Genomic DNA, 19,746 nt, shown 5'->3' with positions numbered 1-19,746 from the left:
GGGAGTCAGAGGTCATGGGTTCATATCCCGGCTCTGCCGTTTGTCAGCTGTGTGACTGTGGGCAAGTCACTTCACTTCTCTGTGCCTCAGTGACTTCATCTGTAAAATGGGAATTAAGACTGTGAGCCACACGTGGGACGACCTGATGACCCTGTCTCTCCCCCAGTGCTTAGAACAGTGCTCTGCACGTAGTAAGCGCTTAACAAATACCAACATTATTATTATTCTCTGTGCCTCAGTTCCCTCATCTGTCAAATGGGGATTAACTGTGAGCCTCACGTGGGACCACCTGATGACCCTGTACCTACCCCAGCGCTTAGAACAGTGCTCTGCACTAGATTCTATTTATTGCCTTTGTTCTTGTCTGTTCCGTCTCCCCCGATCAGACCGTAAACCCGTCAAAGGGCAGGGACTGTCTCCATCTGTTACCGATTTGTACATTCCAAGCGCTTAGTACAGTGCTCTGCACATAATAAGTGCTCCATAAATACTATTGAATGAATGAATGAATGAATGAATAAGCGCTTAACAAATACCAACATAAGAGAAGCAGCGTGGCTCAGTGGAAAGAGCCCGGGCTTGGGAGTCAGAGGTCATGGATTCGAATGCCTGCTCTGTCCCTTGTCAGCTGTGTGACTGTGGGCAAGTCACTTAACTTCTCTGTGCCTCAGTTCCCTCATCTGTAAAATGGGGATTAACTGTGAGCCTCCCGTGAGACCCCCTGATGACCCTGTCTCTCTCCCAGCGCTTAGAACAGCGCTCTGCACATAGTAAGCGCCTAACAAACACCAACATTATCATTATGATTCTCTGGGCCTCAGTTCCCTCGTCTGTCAAATGGGGCTGAAGACTGGGAGCCTCCCGTGGGACCCCCTGATGACCCTTTCTCTCCCCCAGCGCTTAGAACAGCGCTCTGCACATAGTAAGCGCCTAACAAACACCAACATTATCATTATGATTCTCTGGGCCTCAGTTCCCTCGTCTGTCAAATGGGGCTGAAGACTGGGAGCCTCCCGTGGGACCCCCTGATGACCCTGTCTCTCCCCCAGCGCTTAGAACAGCGCTCTGCACATAGTAAGCGCCTAACAAACACCAACATTATCATTATGATTCTCTGGGCCTCAGTTCCCTCGTCTGTCAAATGGGGCTGAAGACTGGGAGCCTCCCGTGGGACCCCCCGATGACCCTGTCTCTCCCCCAGCGCTTAGAACAGCGCTCTGCACATAGTAAGCGCTTAACAAACGCCAACATCATTATTATTGTTCTCTGGGCCTCAGTTCCCTGGTCTGTCAAATGGGGCTGAGGACTGGGAGCCTCCCGTGGGACCCCCCGATGACCCCGTCTCTCCCCCAACATCATTCTGATCCCCATTATTATCTGTCCCTCTCTGGCTGGGGCAGGGGGGAGGGAGAGCCCCGCCGCGTTGCATCACGGGGATTGTAGTCGGCGGCCCGTGGGCCGCGGCGAGGGGGGCGGCGCAGCGCTCCCTGGCGGCGGGGCGGGGCCCGGGGCCGCGGACTACAACTCCCAGCGTGCCGTGCGGCGGGTCGGGGCCGCGCCTCCTCCTGCCGGGCTGAGCGCAGCTGCTGCTGTTGCTGCTGCAGCAGCAGGTTGATTGGGGGCTTGGAGGGGCGGGCGGGGGGCACCGGCGCGGACACCCAACGATGCATCGGTCGGGCCGGCGCTGAGATGATGGCGGTGGAAGGTAAGGACTCCCCGCCCGGTGCCCCCCCCCGCCCCCGGGTGGGCATTCATTCAGCCACTAGCATCGATTGAGCTCTTACTTGGTGCAGAGCGCTGTCCTAAACGCTGGGAATGGACGGTCGGGCACCAGAGAGGGACCGGCCCTGCCCAGGGCTGGGACTGTATGCCGAGCCCTGTTCTAAGCGCTGGGGAGGGCATTCATTCATCCGGTAGCATTGATTGAGGGCCTTCTAGGTGCAGAGCACTGTCCTAAGCGCTCGCAATGGTCAGTTGGGCACCAGAGAGGGACCGGCCCTGCCCAGTGCTGGGATTATATGCCGAGCACTGTTCTAAGCGCTGGGGAGGGCATTCATTCATCCGGTAGCATTGATTGAGGGCCTTCTAGGTGCAGAGCACTGTCCTAAGCGCTCGCAATGGTCAGTTGGGCACCAGAGAGGGACCGGCCCTGCCCAGTGCTGGGATTATATGCCGAGCACTGTTCTAAGCGCTGGGGAGGGCATTCATTCATCCGGTAGCATTGGTTGAGGGCCTTCTAGGTGCAGAGCACTGTCCTAAGCGCTCGGAATGGACAATTGGGCAGTAGAGAGAGACCGGCCCTGCCCAGGGCTGGGATTATATGCCAAGCCCTGTTCTAAGCGCTGGGGAGGGCATTCATTCATCCGGTAGCATTGATTGAGGGCCTTCTAGGTGCAGAGCACTGTCCTAAGCGCTCGGAATGGACAGTTGGGCAGTAGAGAGAGACCGGCCCTACCCAGGGCTGGGATTATATGCCAAGCACTGTTCTAAGCGCTGGGGAGGGCATTCATTCATCCGGTAGCATTGATTGAGCGCTCACTAGGTGCAGAGCACTGTCCTAAGCGCTGGGAATGGACAATTGGGCAGCAGAGAGAGACCGGCCCTGCCCAGGGCTGGGACTATATGCCAAGCCCTGTTCTAAGCGCTGGGGAGGTCATTCAATCATCCGGTAGCATTGATTGAGCGCTCACTAGGTGCAAGCATTGTCCTAAGCGCTCGGAATGGACAGTTGGGCACCAGAGAGGGACCGGCCCGGCCCCGTGACGGGCTCACGGTCTAATGGGGGGTGACAGACGGACAAAAACAAGACAACTTAATGACGAGAAATAGAATGGGATGGACACCCCGTAAATAGGGTCCTAAATGGGGAGCTGCCCCTCGGTGGGCCCGGCCCGGCTCGGGAGGAGCGGCCCAGGCCGGGGATGGAGGAAGGGAAGGAGGGAGGAAGGGAGGGAGGAGGAGCCTCCAGCCCGGCCCCTGGGCACCGGGGAGCAGCGCCTGGCACCGACCACCGGTTGGCACCGGGCGGAAAAGCGGGGCCGCCCCCTGCCCCTGCCCCCTGCCCAGCCACTGCCAGTGCGGCGCATGGAAGGGACCCTCCATCCTCCTCCTCCTCCTCCTCCTCCTCCACCCAAGCCCCCGGCCTTTACCCGCCCTCTCCTCCTCCTCCTGGGCCCCCGGGCTTTCTCTGCTCCCGTGCCCCCTCCTCCTCCTGGTCCTCTGGACTTTCCCAGCTTCCCTGCCTCCTCCTCCTGGTCCCCCGGGCTTTCCCTCCTTCCATGCTACCTCCTCCTCTTGGTCCTCCGGGCTTTCCCTGCTTCCATGCTACCTTCTCCTCCTAGTCCTCCGGGCTTTCCCAGCTTCCATGCCACCTCCTCCTCCTGGTCCTCTGGGCTTTCCCTGCTTCCATGCCTCCTCCTCGTGCTCCTCCGGGCTTTACCCCCACCCTGCCTTCTCTTCCTGGTCTCCCGGGCTTTCCCTGCTTCCATGCCACCTCCTCCTCTTGGTCCTCCGGGCTTTCCCTACTTCCATGCCTCCTCCTCCTGCTCCTCCGGGCTCTACCCCCCTGCCTCCTCCTCCTCCTGGTCTCCCGGGCTCTCCCTGCTTCCATGCCCTCCTCTACGGTCCCCCGGGTTTTACCCACTCCACTGCCTCCTCCTCTTGGTCCCCCGGGATTGCCCTGGTCCCCTGCCCCTTCCTCCTTTTCCTCCTCTTCATCTTCCTGGTCTCCCAGGCTTTCCCTTCTTCTATGCCACCTCCTCCTCCTGGTCCCCCAGGCTTTCCCTTCTTCCATGCCACCTCCTCCTCTTGATCATCAGGCCTTCCCTGCTCCCCTGCCTCTCCTACTCCTCCTCTTCCTCCTTCTGGTCCCCCAGGCTCTCCCAGCTTCCATGCCGCCTCCTCCAGGTCCTCCGGGCTTCCTCCGTCCCCCTGCCCCTTCCTCCTGTTCCCCGCTGGCTCCCGCTCCCCTTCCCGTTCCTGACACCTCCGGGGATCCCGCTTCCCTACCCACCTTCCCCCTTCTCCCCCTCCCTTCAGCATCACCCTGACTTGCCCCCTTTATCCATCCACAACACTTGTGTCCAGAGCTGTTATTTCTTTATTCATATTAACGTCTGTTTCTCTCTCTAGACTGTAAGCTCGTTGCGGGAAGGGAATGTGTCAGTTATATTGTTCTCGCGCTTAGTACAGTGCTCTGCACGCAGTAAGCGCTTAATAGAATGAAAGAGTGCCCCTTCCTTCCGGTCCTCCGGGCTTTACCCGCTTCCCTGCCACCTCCTCCTGGACCCCTGGGCTTTCGCTTCTTGTCCCCCAGACTTTATGTGCCCCACTGCCACCGTCCTCCTGACCTCCCAGACTTCACCTGCTCCTCCTTCTGGACCCTCAGGCTTTCGCTCCTTGTCCCCCAGACTTTGCCTGCGCCACTGTCACCTTCCTCCTGGCCCCCCAGACTTTACCTGCTCCCCTGCCCCCTCCTCCTGGCCCTCTGGACCCCTTCCTCCTTCTCCTGTCCCCACCCCCCTCCCCAGTTTCCACCCTCACCGGAGTTCGGAGCTGCCCTCGGAGCCCCTGGGCTGCAGACCCTGGCTCCGTTGGGCAGAATTTGGGAAGCGCTTCCTGGGTGTCCTCCCCAGCCTCTTACCCCGCCGTCAACCACCCCTCCTCCTCTGCCACCTCTCCAGCTTTCCCAGGCCGATGGGATTGGCATTTGGGAGCCAAGGCAAAGAGGGCCACCAGGCAGGGATGAGGTCAGATGTGAGGTGGCTTGCGCGTTTGTGTCTGAGACCCCCATCCTCTTGTCAGACCTCCAGGTTGTCAGGGGGCACGAGCGTGGGCTGGGTGGTTGGGTGGAGCCCGGCTGGGGCTACCAGGTGAACTTATTTACAGAGGTCCCACATAAGAATTTGGCCACACGTGTCTAGCTGGTCAGTTGCAAGCTCTATGACCCAGCTGTTATCCCGGGCAAGGGCTGTAACTATAATAATGATGATGATGGTGGAATTGAAGCGCTTACTATGTGTCAAGCACTGTTCTGAGCCCTGGGGCAGAAACAAGTTAATCAGGTCGGATATAGTCCCCGTCCCACCGTGGGCTCCCAGTCTCAAACCCCAGTTTACAGATGAGGGAGCTGTGGCCCAGAGAAGTGAATTGACTTGCCCCAGGTCACACAGCAGAGGCGTGGCGGAGTCTGGATTAGAACCCAGGTCCTTCTTGCCTCCCAGGCCCGGGCTCGACCCACTAGGCCATGCTCCGTCCCTTGTGTGGGATACGGTGGGTTCCCGGGCCCAGCCGGGCACCACGGGCAGCAGGGCAGCAGGCAAGGTAGCAGCAGGCCTGAGCTCCATGCTCCAGATGTGATCTGTTCCCCGTGGCCAGGAGACAGGTGCAGTCCCCTGGGACTTATTCCCTTGGGGAGCGAGGAAGGAAACCAGCTTCCCTGAGGATTATCAACCCTTCCCTTAGACTGTGAGCTCCCATGTGGGATCAGGACTGTGGGCGATCTGCTTATCTCATACCTGTGACAGTGTTTAGTTCAAAGTCCTTAACAAATATCACTATTATTATTATTATTACCATCATTACACTGCTCGGATCATTTATCTAAAAAAAATCATACTGCGCACATCTTCCCCATTCCTCCAAACATCTTCCTCACTCTTAAAATAGCCCCGTCGACGGTATCAGGGAGAAATTTCTTACTATCGGCTTTAAGGCGCTCGATCAGCTCTCTTCCTCCCACTTACCGTCATTCCTCTCCCACTACAACTTAACCCACACACTTCACTCCTTTAGCATCGGCCTACTTACTGTGCTTCGATCTCTTCTCTCTCGCCGATGACCCCTTGCTCATGTCCTCTCTCCTGCCAGCAACTTCCTCCCCTTTTGATCCAACAGACCATCGCGCTGCCCATCTTCCAAGCCTCACTAACATCATATCTCCTCCAGGAAACCCTTCCCTGACTATAACCTCATGTCCCCATCCTATTTTCCCTCCCTTCTGTGTCACCCATCACTGAAGTGTGTACCCCTTAAGCACCCCACCCCCCGCAGAACGCTTATGATCATCGGTATTTCCCGGGTACTTGAGAGACTGCAGTATATATAGAAGACATGGTCCGTGTTTTGGGGAGTTTAGCATCTAATTGGAGAAACAGACAGAAACAGATATTATAAGTTCACTGAGGGCATGAGGGAAAACAGCTGCAACTGGTCATCTCAAAAGTAGACTCAAATATGAATTAACCAGTGGACTAGAAAAACTGATAATAATAATACTCGTGGTATTTGATAAGCGCTTATGTGCCAGCTTCTGTACTAGGCTCAAGTGGTGTGAGAAGCCAGTGGGATGGCCTTGTTGGAATGGCAGGGTTAGTTGGTGCACATTTCCTTTGGAGGAGTTGGCATTTCAGGAGGACTTTAAAGGTAGAGAGGAGCAGGGTCTGGTGTAGTTAAGGAGGAGGGAGTTCCAGGCTGAGGGAGGGATTTATACAATGGATCAGAGATGGGAGAGTCACAGAAAAAGAAAAGTTAAAAGATTAGCGTACGAGGAACCAAGAACAAGTATAGTTAGGTAGGAAGGAGTGAGTGAGCTGGCCAGCTCCTGGAGTTCAATCATTTGATGGTATTTATTGAGCGCTTATTATGTGCAGCGTACTGTACCAAGCAATTGGGAGAATTCAGTACAACAGAATTATTAGTCATGAGTTCCTATTTGATAAAGAGGGAAATGGGTAGCATTTGGGGGTTTTGAAGAGCAGAGTGATATGTTCTGGTCAGCATTTTAGAAAGATGATTCATTCATTCAGTTGTATTTATTGAGCACTTATTGAGTGCAGAGCACTGTATTAAGTGCTTGGGAGAGTACAATATAACAAGCAGATACATTCCCCGCCCGCCGTGAGTTTACCGTCTAGATGGGAAGATAGACATTAACGTAAATAAATAAGATCCGGACAACAGCTGGTTGCGTAGACTGATGCAGGAAGAGGCTGGAGGCAGCGAGACCAGTAAGGGAGGCTCCCAGTAGGAGTGTTCAGAGGAAGGTTTCAAGCGCCAGGACCCAGGTGATGGTTGGTAATCGTGGTGACAGCTATAAGAGTGAAGAGGAAGGAGAGCATTTGGGAAATAATGGAGCGGATATATTGGCGGAGTTTAGCCACAGGTTGGATGCAGGAGATCAAAATAAGAGTCAGTAACTGAAGGGTTGTCAGGTTCTAGGGCAGGGAATATGGTATTTTTTTAATGGTATTTGTTAAGTGCTTTCTATGTGCCAGGCATTGTTCTAAGTGATGGGATAGATACAAGGTATTCAGTTTGGAACAGTCATGTTCCACTTGGGACTCACAGTCTTATTCCCCATTTTTTACAGATGAGGGAACTGAGGCACAGAGAAGTTAAAGCGATTTGCCCAAATCACAGTGCAGACAACTGGCGGAGCTGGGACCAGAACCCGGGCCCTTCTGACTCCCAGGCCCGTGTTCTATCTACTACATTATGCAGTTTCTCCTATGGACTGTGAGCTCGTCACGGTCGTGGGCAGGGATTGTCACTGTTTATTGTTATAGTGTACTTTCCAAGTGCTTAGTACTGTGCTCTGCACACGGTAAGCGCTCAGTAAATACGATTGAATGAATGAATATGTGGTAGCGATGCTGACTGTGGTGGAAAAGTAGGTGAATTAGTTTCAGAAATAAAGATGAGGAGTTCAGGTTTTGCCTTATTTAGTTTAAGATGTGGGCAGGTCACTAGTCAATCAATCAATAGTATTTATTGAACGCTTACTGTGTGCAGAGCACTGAACTAAGCGCTTGGGAGAGTACAGAGAGCTTACAGCCTTGAGGGGAAGAAAGGCATTAATCTAAATGAATTACGGATATGTACGTAAGTGTTGTGGGGATCAGGGTAGGGTGCGTACCAATTGCCTGAAGTGAACAGATCTAAATGCATAGGTAACATAAAAGAAAGAGATTGTAGAGGAAAAGAGGGTTTAATCAGGGAAAGCCTCTTGGAGGAGATGTGATTTCAGGAAGGCTTTGAAAGTGCGGAGAGTGGTGGTCTGGCATATATAGAGCTCCACCACTTGTCAGCTGTGTGACTGTGGGCAAGTCACTTAACTTCTCTGTGCCTCAGTGACCTCATCTGTAAAATGGGGATTAAGACTGTGAGCCTCACGTGGGACAACCTGATTACCCTGATTCTACCCCAGCACTTAGAACAGTGCTCTGCACATAGTAAGCGCTTAACAGATACCAACATTATTATCATTATATAGAGTGGGAGGGAGTTTCAAGTCAGACTGAGGACGTGGGCAAAGGGTTGGTGGTGAGATAGCAAGATGGCGGCACAGCGAGCCAACTGGCACTAGAGGGGCAAAGTGTGCGGGGCTGGGTTGTAGTAGTAAGTCAGGGAGGTGAGGTGGGAGGGGACAAGGAGATTGAGGGCTTTAAAGCTAGTCATAAGGGGTTTCTGTTTGATGGGCAAACACTGGAGGTTCTTGAAGAGTGGGGAGACAGGGACTGACTTTTTTTTAGAAAAATGATTCAGGCAAAAGAGTGAATTATGGATTGAAGTGGTGAGAGACGTGAGCAAAGAAGTCAGCAAGCAGGCCGATGCCTCTTTTCCTTGGCTCGCTTTCCCTCCTGGGTCATCTACTGACTTGGATGTGACCTTTGGGAATTTGATATTTGCCTCATCCTCAACCCCACAGCACTTAAATACCTACCTATAAATTATATATTCATATTAATATCTGCCTCCCCCTCTAGACTCTAAGCTCTTTGTGGACTGGGAATGTGTCTACCAACTCGGTAATGTTGTACTGTCCCAAGCGCTCAGTACAGTGCTCTGCACACAGTAAGCCCTAAATAAATACCACTGATGATGAGGATGCTGCGGAGCTGAATGAGCAACTCCTGGAGGTTCTTGAAGAGTGGGAAAACATGGACTGAACTTTTTTTTAGAAAAACGATCTGGGCAGCAGAGTGAAGAGTGGACTGGAGTGGGGAGAGACAGGGTATAGGGAGTCAGTGAGGAAGCTGATGCCAGTAGTCAAGGTGGGCTATGATAAATGCTTAGAACAGCATAGAGCAGTTTGGATAGAGGGGAAAGGGTGGATTTTAGCAGTTGTGAAGGTAGGGCTGACGGGATTGGTGACAGGTTGAATATGTGGGTTGAATGAGAGAGATGAGTCGAGGATAATGCCAAGGTTACGGGCTCGTGAGATAGGGAGGAGAGTGATGTTGTCTACAATGATAGGAAAGACGGGGAGAACGCAGGGTTTGGGTGGGAAGCTGAGGAGTTCCATTTTGGACATATTTAGCTGGAGGTGTCGGTGGGATATCCAGGTAGAGATGTCCTGAAGGCAGGAGGAAATGTGAGATTGCAGAGGAGAGACATTAGGACTGCAGATGTAGATTTGGGAATCATCCTCATAGAGGTGGTAATTGAAACCATGGGAGCGAATGAGTTCTCCAAGGGAGTGGGTGTAGATGGAGAATAGTCAGTCAATCCTATTTATTGAGTGCTTACTCTATGTAGAGCATTGTACTAAGTGCTTGGGAGAGTATAATATAGCAATAAATGGTCACATTCCTTCCCACAATGAGCTTACAGTCTCCAGGGGTAGAAGGAGGCCCAGAACTGAGCCTTTGGGGATTCCCACTTTAAGAAAGTGAGAGGCAGAGGAGGAATTAGAAAAGACGAAGAAGGATCAGGAATGTATAGAGGCATAACTTGGAGGTAGGAGCAAACGAGATAAAGCAGGTGAAAGGTCATCTGCACAGCAGTGATAAGAGAACTGAGCAGAATGAATGTAGAATTGGAAGAGTACACAAAAACTCCTCACTCTAGGCTTCAAGGCTCTCCATCACCTTGCCCCTTCCTACCTCTCCTCCCTTCTCTCTTTCTACCGCCCACCCTGCACGTTCCGCTCCCGCCGCCCACCTCCTCACCGTCCCTCGGTCTCGCCCGTCCCGCCGTCGACCCCCGGGCCGCGTCCTCCCGCGGTCCCGGAACGCCCTCCCTCCTCACCTCCGCCAAACTGATTCTCTTCCCCTCTTCGAAACCCTACTTAAAACTCACCTCCTCCAAGAGGCCTTCCCAGACTGAGCTCCCCTTCTCCCTCTACTCCCTCTACCGCCCCCCTTCACCTCTCCGCAGCTTAACCCTCTTTTCCCCCGATTTCCCTCTGCTCCTCCTCCTCTCCCTTCCCATCCCCTCAGCTCTGTACTCTCCGCTCAACTGTATATATTTACTACCCTATTTATTTTGTTAATGAAATGTACATCACCTTGATTCTATTTAGTTGCCATTGTTTTTACGAGATGTTCTTCCCCTCGACTCTATTTATCGCCATCGTTCTTGTCCGTCCGTCTCCCCCGATCAGACCGTAAGCCCGTCAAACGGCAGGGACTGTCTCTATCTGTTGCCGACTTGTTCATTCCAAGCGCTTAGTACGGTGCTCTGCACATAGTAAGCGCTCAGTAAATACTATTGAATTGAATGAAAGAGTAGACCCAGAACAGAGCATTCTGGAGTACCCTCAGTTGAAAGGTAAAAACAAGAAGAAGAACTGGCAAAGGAGACAGAGGAGGAGCACCTCTCTGACGGTGAAAAGAGGACCATGGCTAGAGAGGGAGAAAAACCTAAGACAAGGGAGTGGTCACAAGACAGCAGAAAGGTAAAGAGGAATGAGGAGAGGGGAGAGTCCGCTTAACTTGACCTAAAGTTTGTCAATGGAGACTTGACGAGTGCAGTGTCAGCAGAACGGAGCAGGTGAAAGCTGAGAAGAAAATTGGTGGTGAATTAACAGCAGCTGGTCAGTCAGGCAAACATACTTCTTGAGCTCTTGCTGTGTGCGGAGCACTGAACTAAGCACTTGGGAGAATACAATATAGCAATAAACAGATACGTTCCCCGTCCACAACGAGTTGGCGTATATGGGACTTTCAGGAATGAGAGGAGGGAGATGGTTGCATTGCTGGATGGGTCAAGAGCAGACTTAGGAAAAGGAAGGTGATGATGGCAGTTAAGAAGCGGGTCAGATGGTAGATAGCTTCTACGTGAGCGTAACTCTCCTTGAAGTCGTTTTCTACTTGGAGTACCGGGCTCAGGTAAACAGCAGGTGAGGACTCTGGAGGTTCCGGGCAGTATAGTATATTTAATTCCTTTCAGTCTTCATCCCCACACTTCTTTCCTCCTTCCTTCCTTCCCTTCTATGCTGAATATTGCCTTCTGGTTATCGCTGTTATCCGTGTGCTCCTTGTGGCCTTGTACCCTTGGGGAGAAGGGTGATCTGGTGGAAAGAACACAAGCCTGGGAGTCAGAGAACCTGTGTTCTAATCCCGGCCATGCCACTTCTCTGCCCTGTGACCTTGGCCGAGTCACTTAACTTCTCAGTGTCTCTTTTTCCTCAACTGTAAAATGGGGATTCAATACCTGTTCTCCCTCCTACTTAGTCCGTGAGCCCCACGTGGGACAGGGATCGTGTCTGACATATTTAACTTGGATCTACCCCAGTGCTTAGAACAGTCCTTGACACATAGTAAGTGTTTTACAAAATATAATAATAATTATTATTACTCCTATCGATATGTCTATTTGGGCATATAGCAGTGTTACTGCTGGTAAGAGTGTCTCCCTTCTCTTATATGTTGTCACGTGCCTAGGGTAGTGCTCTGCACCCAGTAAGTAGGTGCTGTTGATGATGATGTTGCGAAAGTGTCATAATAATAATGTTGGTATTTGTTAAGCGCTTACTATGTGCAGAGCTGGGGTAGATACAGGGTCATCAGGTCGTCCCACGTGAGGCTCTCAGTTAATCCCCATTTTACAGATGAGGTAACTGAGGCACAGAGAAGTGAAGTGACTTGTCCACAGTCACACAGCTGACAAGTGGCAGAGCCGGGAGTCGAACTCATGACCTCTGACTCCAAAGCCCAGGCTCTTTCCACTGAGTCGGGCACCTTTTCAGGCCCAGCACCTGTCTGGTGTGAGCCCTGCCTCCCAGTGTGGGGCTTTCAGACACCAAGGGTCCCAACAGATCCTGTTGATGCTGCCTGACTCTGGTGGAGAAGAAGTAGGAACTGGGTAATCGGAGTGCTCACTGAACTCTGAGTCTCCAAGTAGTCTCCCTTCCTGCCCTAGCGTTAATGATAACAGCCCTCAAATGGGGGTTGGACGGGAGCAGGAAAGCTGAGCAGGAAGGATGGCAGTTTCCACCATCGGTCGTCAAATTGGCCGGATGATGCTCCCATCATTCTGTGAAGTCTCCAAAGAAGAGATCTCTGCCCCAGAGAAGGCATTGAGAAGTGGCCAATTTTGCCACCACCTTTCTCTTCCTTCTCCTTTCTGTCCCTCATCCTCTCCCTTGTCCTCTCCTCCTTCTTTTCCCTTTTCTTCTTCTTACTTCTCCTCTCTCTTTCCCAGCTGGCTCTCTCCACTCTTTCCAAGCCAGCAATCCCTCCTGCCTCCAGCCCACCAGCCATGCTCTTCCTCCTGCCTGGAACTCCCTCTCCCAGCAGATCTGCTAGATCACCTTAGAGAAGCAGCATGGCCTATTGGGCAGAGCCCGGGCCTGGGAGCCAGAAGGACCTGGGTTCTAATCCCGGCTCCACCACTTGTCTGCTCTGTGGCTTTATTTGTATTGGATCTACCGGTATATCCAGTATAAAAGTATGCTTTATTTATATTAATGTCTGTCTCCCCCGCCTCTAGATCGTAAGGTCACTGTGAGCAGGGAATGTGTCTGTTAATTTAATTCTTGTATTCTCCCACGTGCTTAGTACAGTGCTCTGCGCACAGTAAACTCTCAATAAATATGATTGGATGAATGACTGTGACCTTGGGCAAGTCACTTCACTCCTCTGTGCCTCAGTTACCTCATATGCAAAATGGGGATTAAGACTGTGAGCCCACATGGGACAGGGACTGTGTCCAACCCGATTTGCTTATGTGTGCTTAGTACAGTGCCTGACACATAGTAAGTGCTAAACAAATACCACCATTATCATAATCTCTCTCCCACAACTTCTAAGCATCCTAAAAAGGCACCTCCTCCAGGAGGCTTCCCTGACTAACCTCCTCTCTCTGGCCATGTCATCCTGCTCACTGCTAACATTATTCTCTTTTAATCTGTTTATTTGATTTTCTTAATTTTTATCACAGATCCATACTCTCACTCTTGTTAAGAATAGTAATAATAATTGTGGTGTTTAAGTGCTTACTCTGTGCCGAGCACTGTACTAAACACTGGAGTGGATATAAGATAATCAGGCCAGACACAGTCCCTGTCCCACATGGGCCTCACAGTCCAAGTAGTCCAAGTACAGGTGAGGAAATGGAGCCCAGGGAAGATGTGACTTGTCCAAGGTCTCACAGCAGTCACGTGGCAGAGCTAGGATAAAAACCCAGGTATTCTGACTCCCAGACCTGTGTTCTTTACGGTATGTTTGCAGTTTGTGTCTGCCCACCTTCCCCATTCGATTGTAAGCTCCTCATGAGCAGGGACTGTGTCTCTGACTTCTTTCATAGAGTCCCAAACAGCTCGTTCTGTGCTCTGGGTATGGTAAGTCTTCAAAAAACAGCAGTCCTGATATTCCTTTTGTGAAGATGATTTCTTTTGTCTTAACACTTTGCCTCAGGGTCCTAGGAACATTTAGAGGCATCTACTTAGAGGACAGAAATAGGATATGGCCAGCCTTCTCCTTTATCAGTGGTGTCTGTGTCCAGGCTAGGGAAAGAAAAAAAAGCAAACCAAAAAAGATCCCTTCTGACTATGAGCCAGGATAGCGTCATAGAGGGAGCTAGGCTCTCTGGGGAAATCTTGGCCCACAGAATCAGAATCTGGAGGTGAAGAGGGAGGAGGCAGTCAGGTCTTCTCCATAACCAGATTTTGTTGTTCTCCCAATTCTCCCCTTTAGAAATCAGAAATACCCTTGGATTCTGAGTTGTTCCTTCCAATCCAATAGCCCCTCAGGACCCTCTGGGTTTTAGTACCACAGGGCCTGGGTGACCTACTTACTCCTTCTTGGGAGTTTTTTGGGAGGTTTGTGAGACTTTGGAGGAATAAGCCTTGCAAAATATTTCTCAAGATTGCAACATATTCTGGCTGACTGACTTTCCCCTTTGCAAGTCTGGGCGCCCTGAGGGAGACGAAGCTCTTCAGCTGCTGAGGGAAAGAATCATTCCAGAGCTATTCGACAATGCCTGGAGCAGAAAGAAGGTCAAGAAGGGCAAGGAGAAAGGGAGCAGGTGGCTACTTCAGTCCCTTGTGAGGGAGAGGTGCAGGAAAGAGGCCGGGAGAAAAGCTGAGGTGAAAAATGGAGTGTCTAACCAAAAAAAGCACAACTCCTCCAAGGAGCCTTCCCCAACTAACCGTATTTCCTTATCTCCCCTCCCTCCTGCATCGTTCTTGCCTTTGGATTCGCCGCCCCCCCCTCAGCCCCACAGCATTTATGTATATAGCCATACTTTAATATTCATGTCTCTCTTCGCCTCTAAACTGTAAGCTTGCTGTGGGCAGGGAATGTGTCTGCCAATTCTGCTATTTTGTACTCTCCCGAGTGCTTAGTACAGTGCTTTGCACCTAATAATCATCCTAATAATAATTGTGGTATTTGTTAAGCGCTTTCTATGTGCAGGCACAGTACTAAGTGCTGGGGTGGATACAAGCAAATCAGGTAGGACAGAGACCCTGTCCCGTACGGGGCTCACGGTCTTAATCTCTATTTTACAGATGATAACTGAGGCATAGAGAAGTTAAGTGACTTGCCCAGGGTCACAGAGACAAGTGGCGGGGCCAGGATTAGAATCCAGGTTCTTCTGACTCCCAGGCCAGTGCTGTATCCACTAGGCCAGGCAGTGAGCACTCAAAACATAAGACTGATTGATTAATGAGAATGGAAATTTCAGATCAGAAGGCAACAGGGCCAGGAGAGGGATGTGTCAAGGAGGCTTATGCGGGCAGAGGGATGGGAAAGGGGAGGCAAGAAGATACGGTTCCTTCTTCTAGCCCTTAGCGAAGCTTGCAACCACTCCTGCCACCCATTTCATGCATTTAGGAAGGGGCTAATTCACTTATGGGGTAAGTTTTATCTGTTCATTCTCCCCCTCTAGTCTGTAAGCTCATTATGGACAGGGAATGTGTCCACTAATTCTGCTGTATTGTACTCTCCCAATCGATTAGTACAGTTCTCTGCACCTCGTAAATGCTCGGTAAATACCACTGATGGATTGATCGATCCTTGATGGGCCGTCTCCTGGGTCCAGATAGCTGGGCTAGCCGCTGAAGAAAGTAAAGAAGTTTGTGTTCAAATAGTATCAGTAATAATAATTGTGATTCATGTTGCGTGCTTTCTTTGTGCTAAGCGCTGGAGTAGATATATGATGAGCAGGTTGGACACAATCCCTGTGCCACACGGGGCTCAGAATCTAAGGGGAAAGTAGTAGAGAAGCAGCATGACTCAGTGGTTGGGTTCTAATTCTGGCTCCTCCACATGTCTGCTGTGTGACCTTGGGCAATTCACTTAACTTTTCTTTCCTTTATTTACCTCATCTTTAAAGTGGGGATGAATGTGATCCCTATGTGGAACTGGGACTGTACTTATATCTACCCCAGTGCTTAGGACAGTGCTTGGCACAGAGTAAATGCATAACAAGTACCATAATTATTATTATTATTATCGTTAGAGGTATTTAATCCCCATTTTACAGGTGAAGAAACTGAGGCACCACAAAGTTGAGTGATTTGCCCAATGTCACACAGCAGGCAAGTGGCAGAGCCAGGTTAGTACCCAGGTCCTTTAGCTTCCGGGCTTGTGCTCTCTCCATTAGGCCACACGGCTTCTCAGTAGTACTTATTAATAGCATTTATTAATTTCACTTTCAGGAAAAGTGGTGGACTCATGGGACTCTGATTATCCTTGCTTGGAGAGACCCATTGGTTCTCACTCCGAGTTCTGCCCCGGGCTGGCCTGACTAACCTAGCTTTCGGGGGGTTGGGCCGACATACCTTCAGTCCAGCTGCAGAATCCAACCTGGGGGTGATGGTGTGATTGACATGGGGCATCTGGGGCTTTCCCTTCCCCCGGTCCAAGTCTGCTCTCATCCCACTATTACCCAAACGCATTAGTAAAAGCATCATTTAAAAGCATAACTCCTCCACTAAATCTTCTTTAATAATCATCATCATAATAATGATAGTTATGGTACTTGTTACTCACTATATGCCAAGCACTGTTCTAAGCACTGAGGTAGATACAAGTTAATCAGGTTGGACAACAGTCCCACATGGGGCTTAAACTCTTAATCCCCGTATGAGGTAACTGAGGCACAGAGAAGTGAAGTGACTTGCCCAACTCCACACAGCAGATGTGACAGATGTGAAGAACCCGGGTCCTTCTGACTCTCAGGCCTGTGCTCTATCCACTAAGCCATGCTGCTTCTCTAAGGATGCCCAAGTCTTGTTTTTCATGTGTCCCTTTCCACCAAACCTCCTCTGGGGTAGTAAGCATGGGGAATGCGTAATAATTAGGTTGGATGGGTTGATTGACTCTCAGGACATCTGACCCAGACCAGCATCATCAGTGATTCAACCGGACCTGCTTCCTGCCACATTCCCTAAGCATGTTCCCTTAGTCGCATTTACCTCTTCATACCCCTTTGCTCATCAGTAAAATCAAAACTTGTGAGTTCCTCATTCCACACTGCAAAGGATGGGAGAAAAAGATTTGCCAAGTATGTAATCAATCAGCCATATTTATTGATCACTTAATGTGAGCAGATCACTCTAATAAGCTCCTGGGAGAGTCTGAGTCGTTTCCGACCCGTAGCGACGCCACGGACATATCGCTCCCAGAACGCCCCACTCTCCATCTGCGATCGTTCTGGCAGTGGATCCATAAACTTTACTTCGTAAAAATCTGGAAGTGGTTTACCACTGCCATCTTCCGCACAGTCAACTCGAGTCTTCACCCTTGCCTCTCTCTCATGACGTTGCTGCCCAGCATAGGTGAGTTTTGACTTGTAGCAGATTGCCTACCACTCGCTAGCTACCCCCCAAGCTAGGAATGCTAGGAAAGCTAGGAATCCCACCTCTGCCACTTGTCAGCTGTGTGACTGTGGGCAAGTCACTTAACTTCTCTGTGCCTCAGTTCCCTCATCTGTAAAATGAGGATGAAGACTGTGAGCCTCACGTGGGACAACCTGATTACCCTGTATCTACCCCAGCGCTTAGAACAGTGCTCTGCACATAGTAAGCACTTAACAAATACCAGCATTATTATTATTATTAGGAATGGAATGGGTAGGCCTCTGCTTGACCATCCCTCCCATAGCTGAGACTGGTAGAGTATTGGAAACTATCCAGGTGTGATCCTGAGAGGGGCCCGAGAGAGTACAGTAATAATAATAATGTTGGTATTTGTTAAGAGCTTACTATGTGCAGAGCACTGTTCTAAGCGCTGGGATAGATACAGGATAATCAGGTTGCCCCACGTGAGGCTCACAGTCTTCATCCCCAGTATAACAGTATACAATGGGAAGCAGCGTGGCCTAATGGAAAGAGCCTGGGCCTGGAAGTCAGAGGATGTGGGTTCTAATCCCGGCTTGACCACTTACCTGCTAAATATCCTTGACTTCTCTGTGCTTCAGTTCCCTCGATTGCACAGGGGAGATTCATTCATTCAGTCAGTCATATTTATTGAGTGCTTACTGTGTGGAAAACACTGTACTAAGTGCTTTGGAGAGTACAATTCAACAACAAACAGCCACATTCTTTTTTCACATGAACTCACAGTCTAGAAGGATTCAATACCTGTTCTCCCTCCTACTTAGAAAGTGAGCCCCATGTGGGAGCTGGTTATCTTATATCTACCCCACTGCTTAGTACAGACGTGGCACACAGAAAGCGCCTAACAAATACCACTGTTATTAAAATAGCACGATCGGTAGCTCCACTGCCCACAAGGAGCTTACAGTTTAGAAGGGCCTTTAAGAGTTCTTCTAAAGACTTTGTAATATGAACTGCAGTTTGACGTGTCTGTAGAGCACTGAACTCTGCACTTGAATGTGTCCCCATGTACACTGCAAACTCATGTAGGCAGAGAATGTATCTGCTTGCTATATTATACTCGCCCAAGTGCTTAGTACAATGCTCTGCACACAGTAAGTGCTCAATAAATAAGATTGACTGACTACCAGAGCACAATGCAGTGAAGTTAGGAGCCACAGTCCCTGCCCCGTAGACTCTAGTGGGCAGAGTGAGTTTAGGATTCTGCATGAGATGATCTGACAGGCTCGGAGGTGACTGCTTGGAGCAGTTGAACTGCAAGGAAGAACTTGCAATCCCATTCTTCAAAACCTCCCGGAACTCCCCTTCCTGCAGGAAGAGCATTCCCTGATTAATTTCTGCCACCCCGGGTGGTATTGTAGCAGTCATCTTATTAATCATCAGTCATTGGCATTTATTGAGCAATTACTGCATGCATAGCATCGTCTTTAAACACTTGGGAAAGTACAGTACAACAGAGTTGGAAGATGTAATCTCTGTCCAAAAGGAGCTTACAGTCTACAGGAGACAGACATTAAAATAGATTAGGAAGTACAGTACAACAGAGTTGGAAGATGTAATCTCTGTCCAAAAGGAGCTTACAGTCTACAGGAGACAGACATTAAAATAGATTAGGGGTAAGGGAAAGAGTATAGTAACAAATTATACATATATGTATGTTTGTGTGTGTGTGTGCGTGCACATTTTGACCGTTGAATACATTTGTGGGTAGAATTGACATACTTGATTTATTAATTCGTTTATTTAACCGGTCTCATCTGTCTTGTGGCTGACCAGCTACCTCTTGTCCACGTCCTTCTTCTAGACGCCCTCCCTCTTCGTATCTGACAGACGATCACTCTCCCTACCTTCAGAGTCTTATTAAAAACACACATCTCTTCCGAGAGGCCTTTCCTGACAAAGCCTTCATTTCCTCTTCTCCCACTCCTTCCTGCTTCTCCCTTGCACTTGGATTTGAACACTTTATTCACCCCTCCCTCGGCCCATGACACTTAAGTCCATATCTGTAATTTATTTATATTAATGTCTGTCTCCCTCTCTAGACTGTAAACTCTTTGTGCCCATAGTACCAAGTCCATTATACTGTTGCATACATATATACATACATATATAAATGTATTTTCTATATTATATAGTACAGCATCTTCCTCCTTACTGACCTCCTGGCCTCTTGTCTCTCCCCACTCTAGCCCATACTTCACTCTCCTGCACGGATCATTTTCAACAAAAACGTTCAGTCCGTGTCACCCCACTCTTCAAGAATCTCCAATGGCTGCCCATCCAACCTCTGCGCCAAAGTCCATCCTATAGTGGCTTGGCAGTGAGTTTTTTCACCAAACTAACTCTCTTCCCTCTTCAAAATCCTACTGAGAGCTCACCTCGTCCAAGAGGCCTTCCCAGACTGAGCTTCCCCTTTTCTCTCTGCTCCCTCTCTGCCCCCCCTTCACCTCCCCTCAGCTAAGCCCCCTTTCCCCCCTTTCCCTCTGCTCCTCCCCCTCTCCCTTCCCCTCCCCTCAGCACTGTACTCATTTGCTCATTTGTATATATCTTTATTACCCTATTTATTTTGTTAATGAGGTGTACATCCCCTTGATTCTGTTTATTGCTATTGTTTTTTCTGTCTCCCCCGATTAAACTGTAAGCCCGTCAATGGGCAGGGATTGTCTCTATCTGTTGCC

The 19,746-nt window shown here is 50.1% G+C and overlaps 1 protein-coding gene across 4 annotated transcripts in view; it reads left to right on the top strand.

The window, feature by feature from the left end:
• The first annotated feature begins 1,568 nt into the window (after positions 1-1,568).
• Positions 1,569-19,746, top strand: part of SAMD12 (sterile alpha motif domain containing 12) — a 275,112-nt gene continuing 256,934 nt past the window's right edge. The window contains exon 1 of one of the 4 annotated variants that reach the window (XM_029064093.2): positions 1,569-1,705. In XM_029064093.2, the coding sequence (XP_028919926.1) occupies positions 1,690-1,705 (16 nt within the window). In that variant the 5' untranslated portion in view covers positions 1,569-1,689. The remainder of the gene's footprint in view (positions 1,706-19,746) is intronic. The other 3 variants (XM_029064092.2, XM_029064096.2, XM_029064097.2) reach the window with 3 other exon arrangements.

This window comes from Ornithorhynchus anatinus, chromosome 4 (genome assembly GCF_004115215.2).
Source record: "Ornithorhynchus anatinus isolate Pmale09 chromosome 4, mOrnAna1.pri.v4, whole genome shotgun sequence".
NCBI lineage: Eukaryota > Metazoa > Chordata > Mammalia > Monotremata > Ornithorhynchidae > Ornithorhynchus > Ornithorhynchus anatinus.
This window is presented reverse-complemented; position numbering and strand designations above follow the sequence as displayed.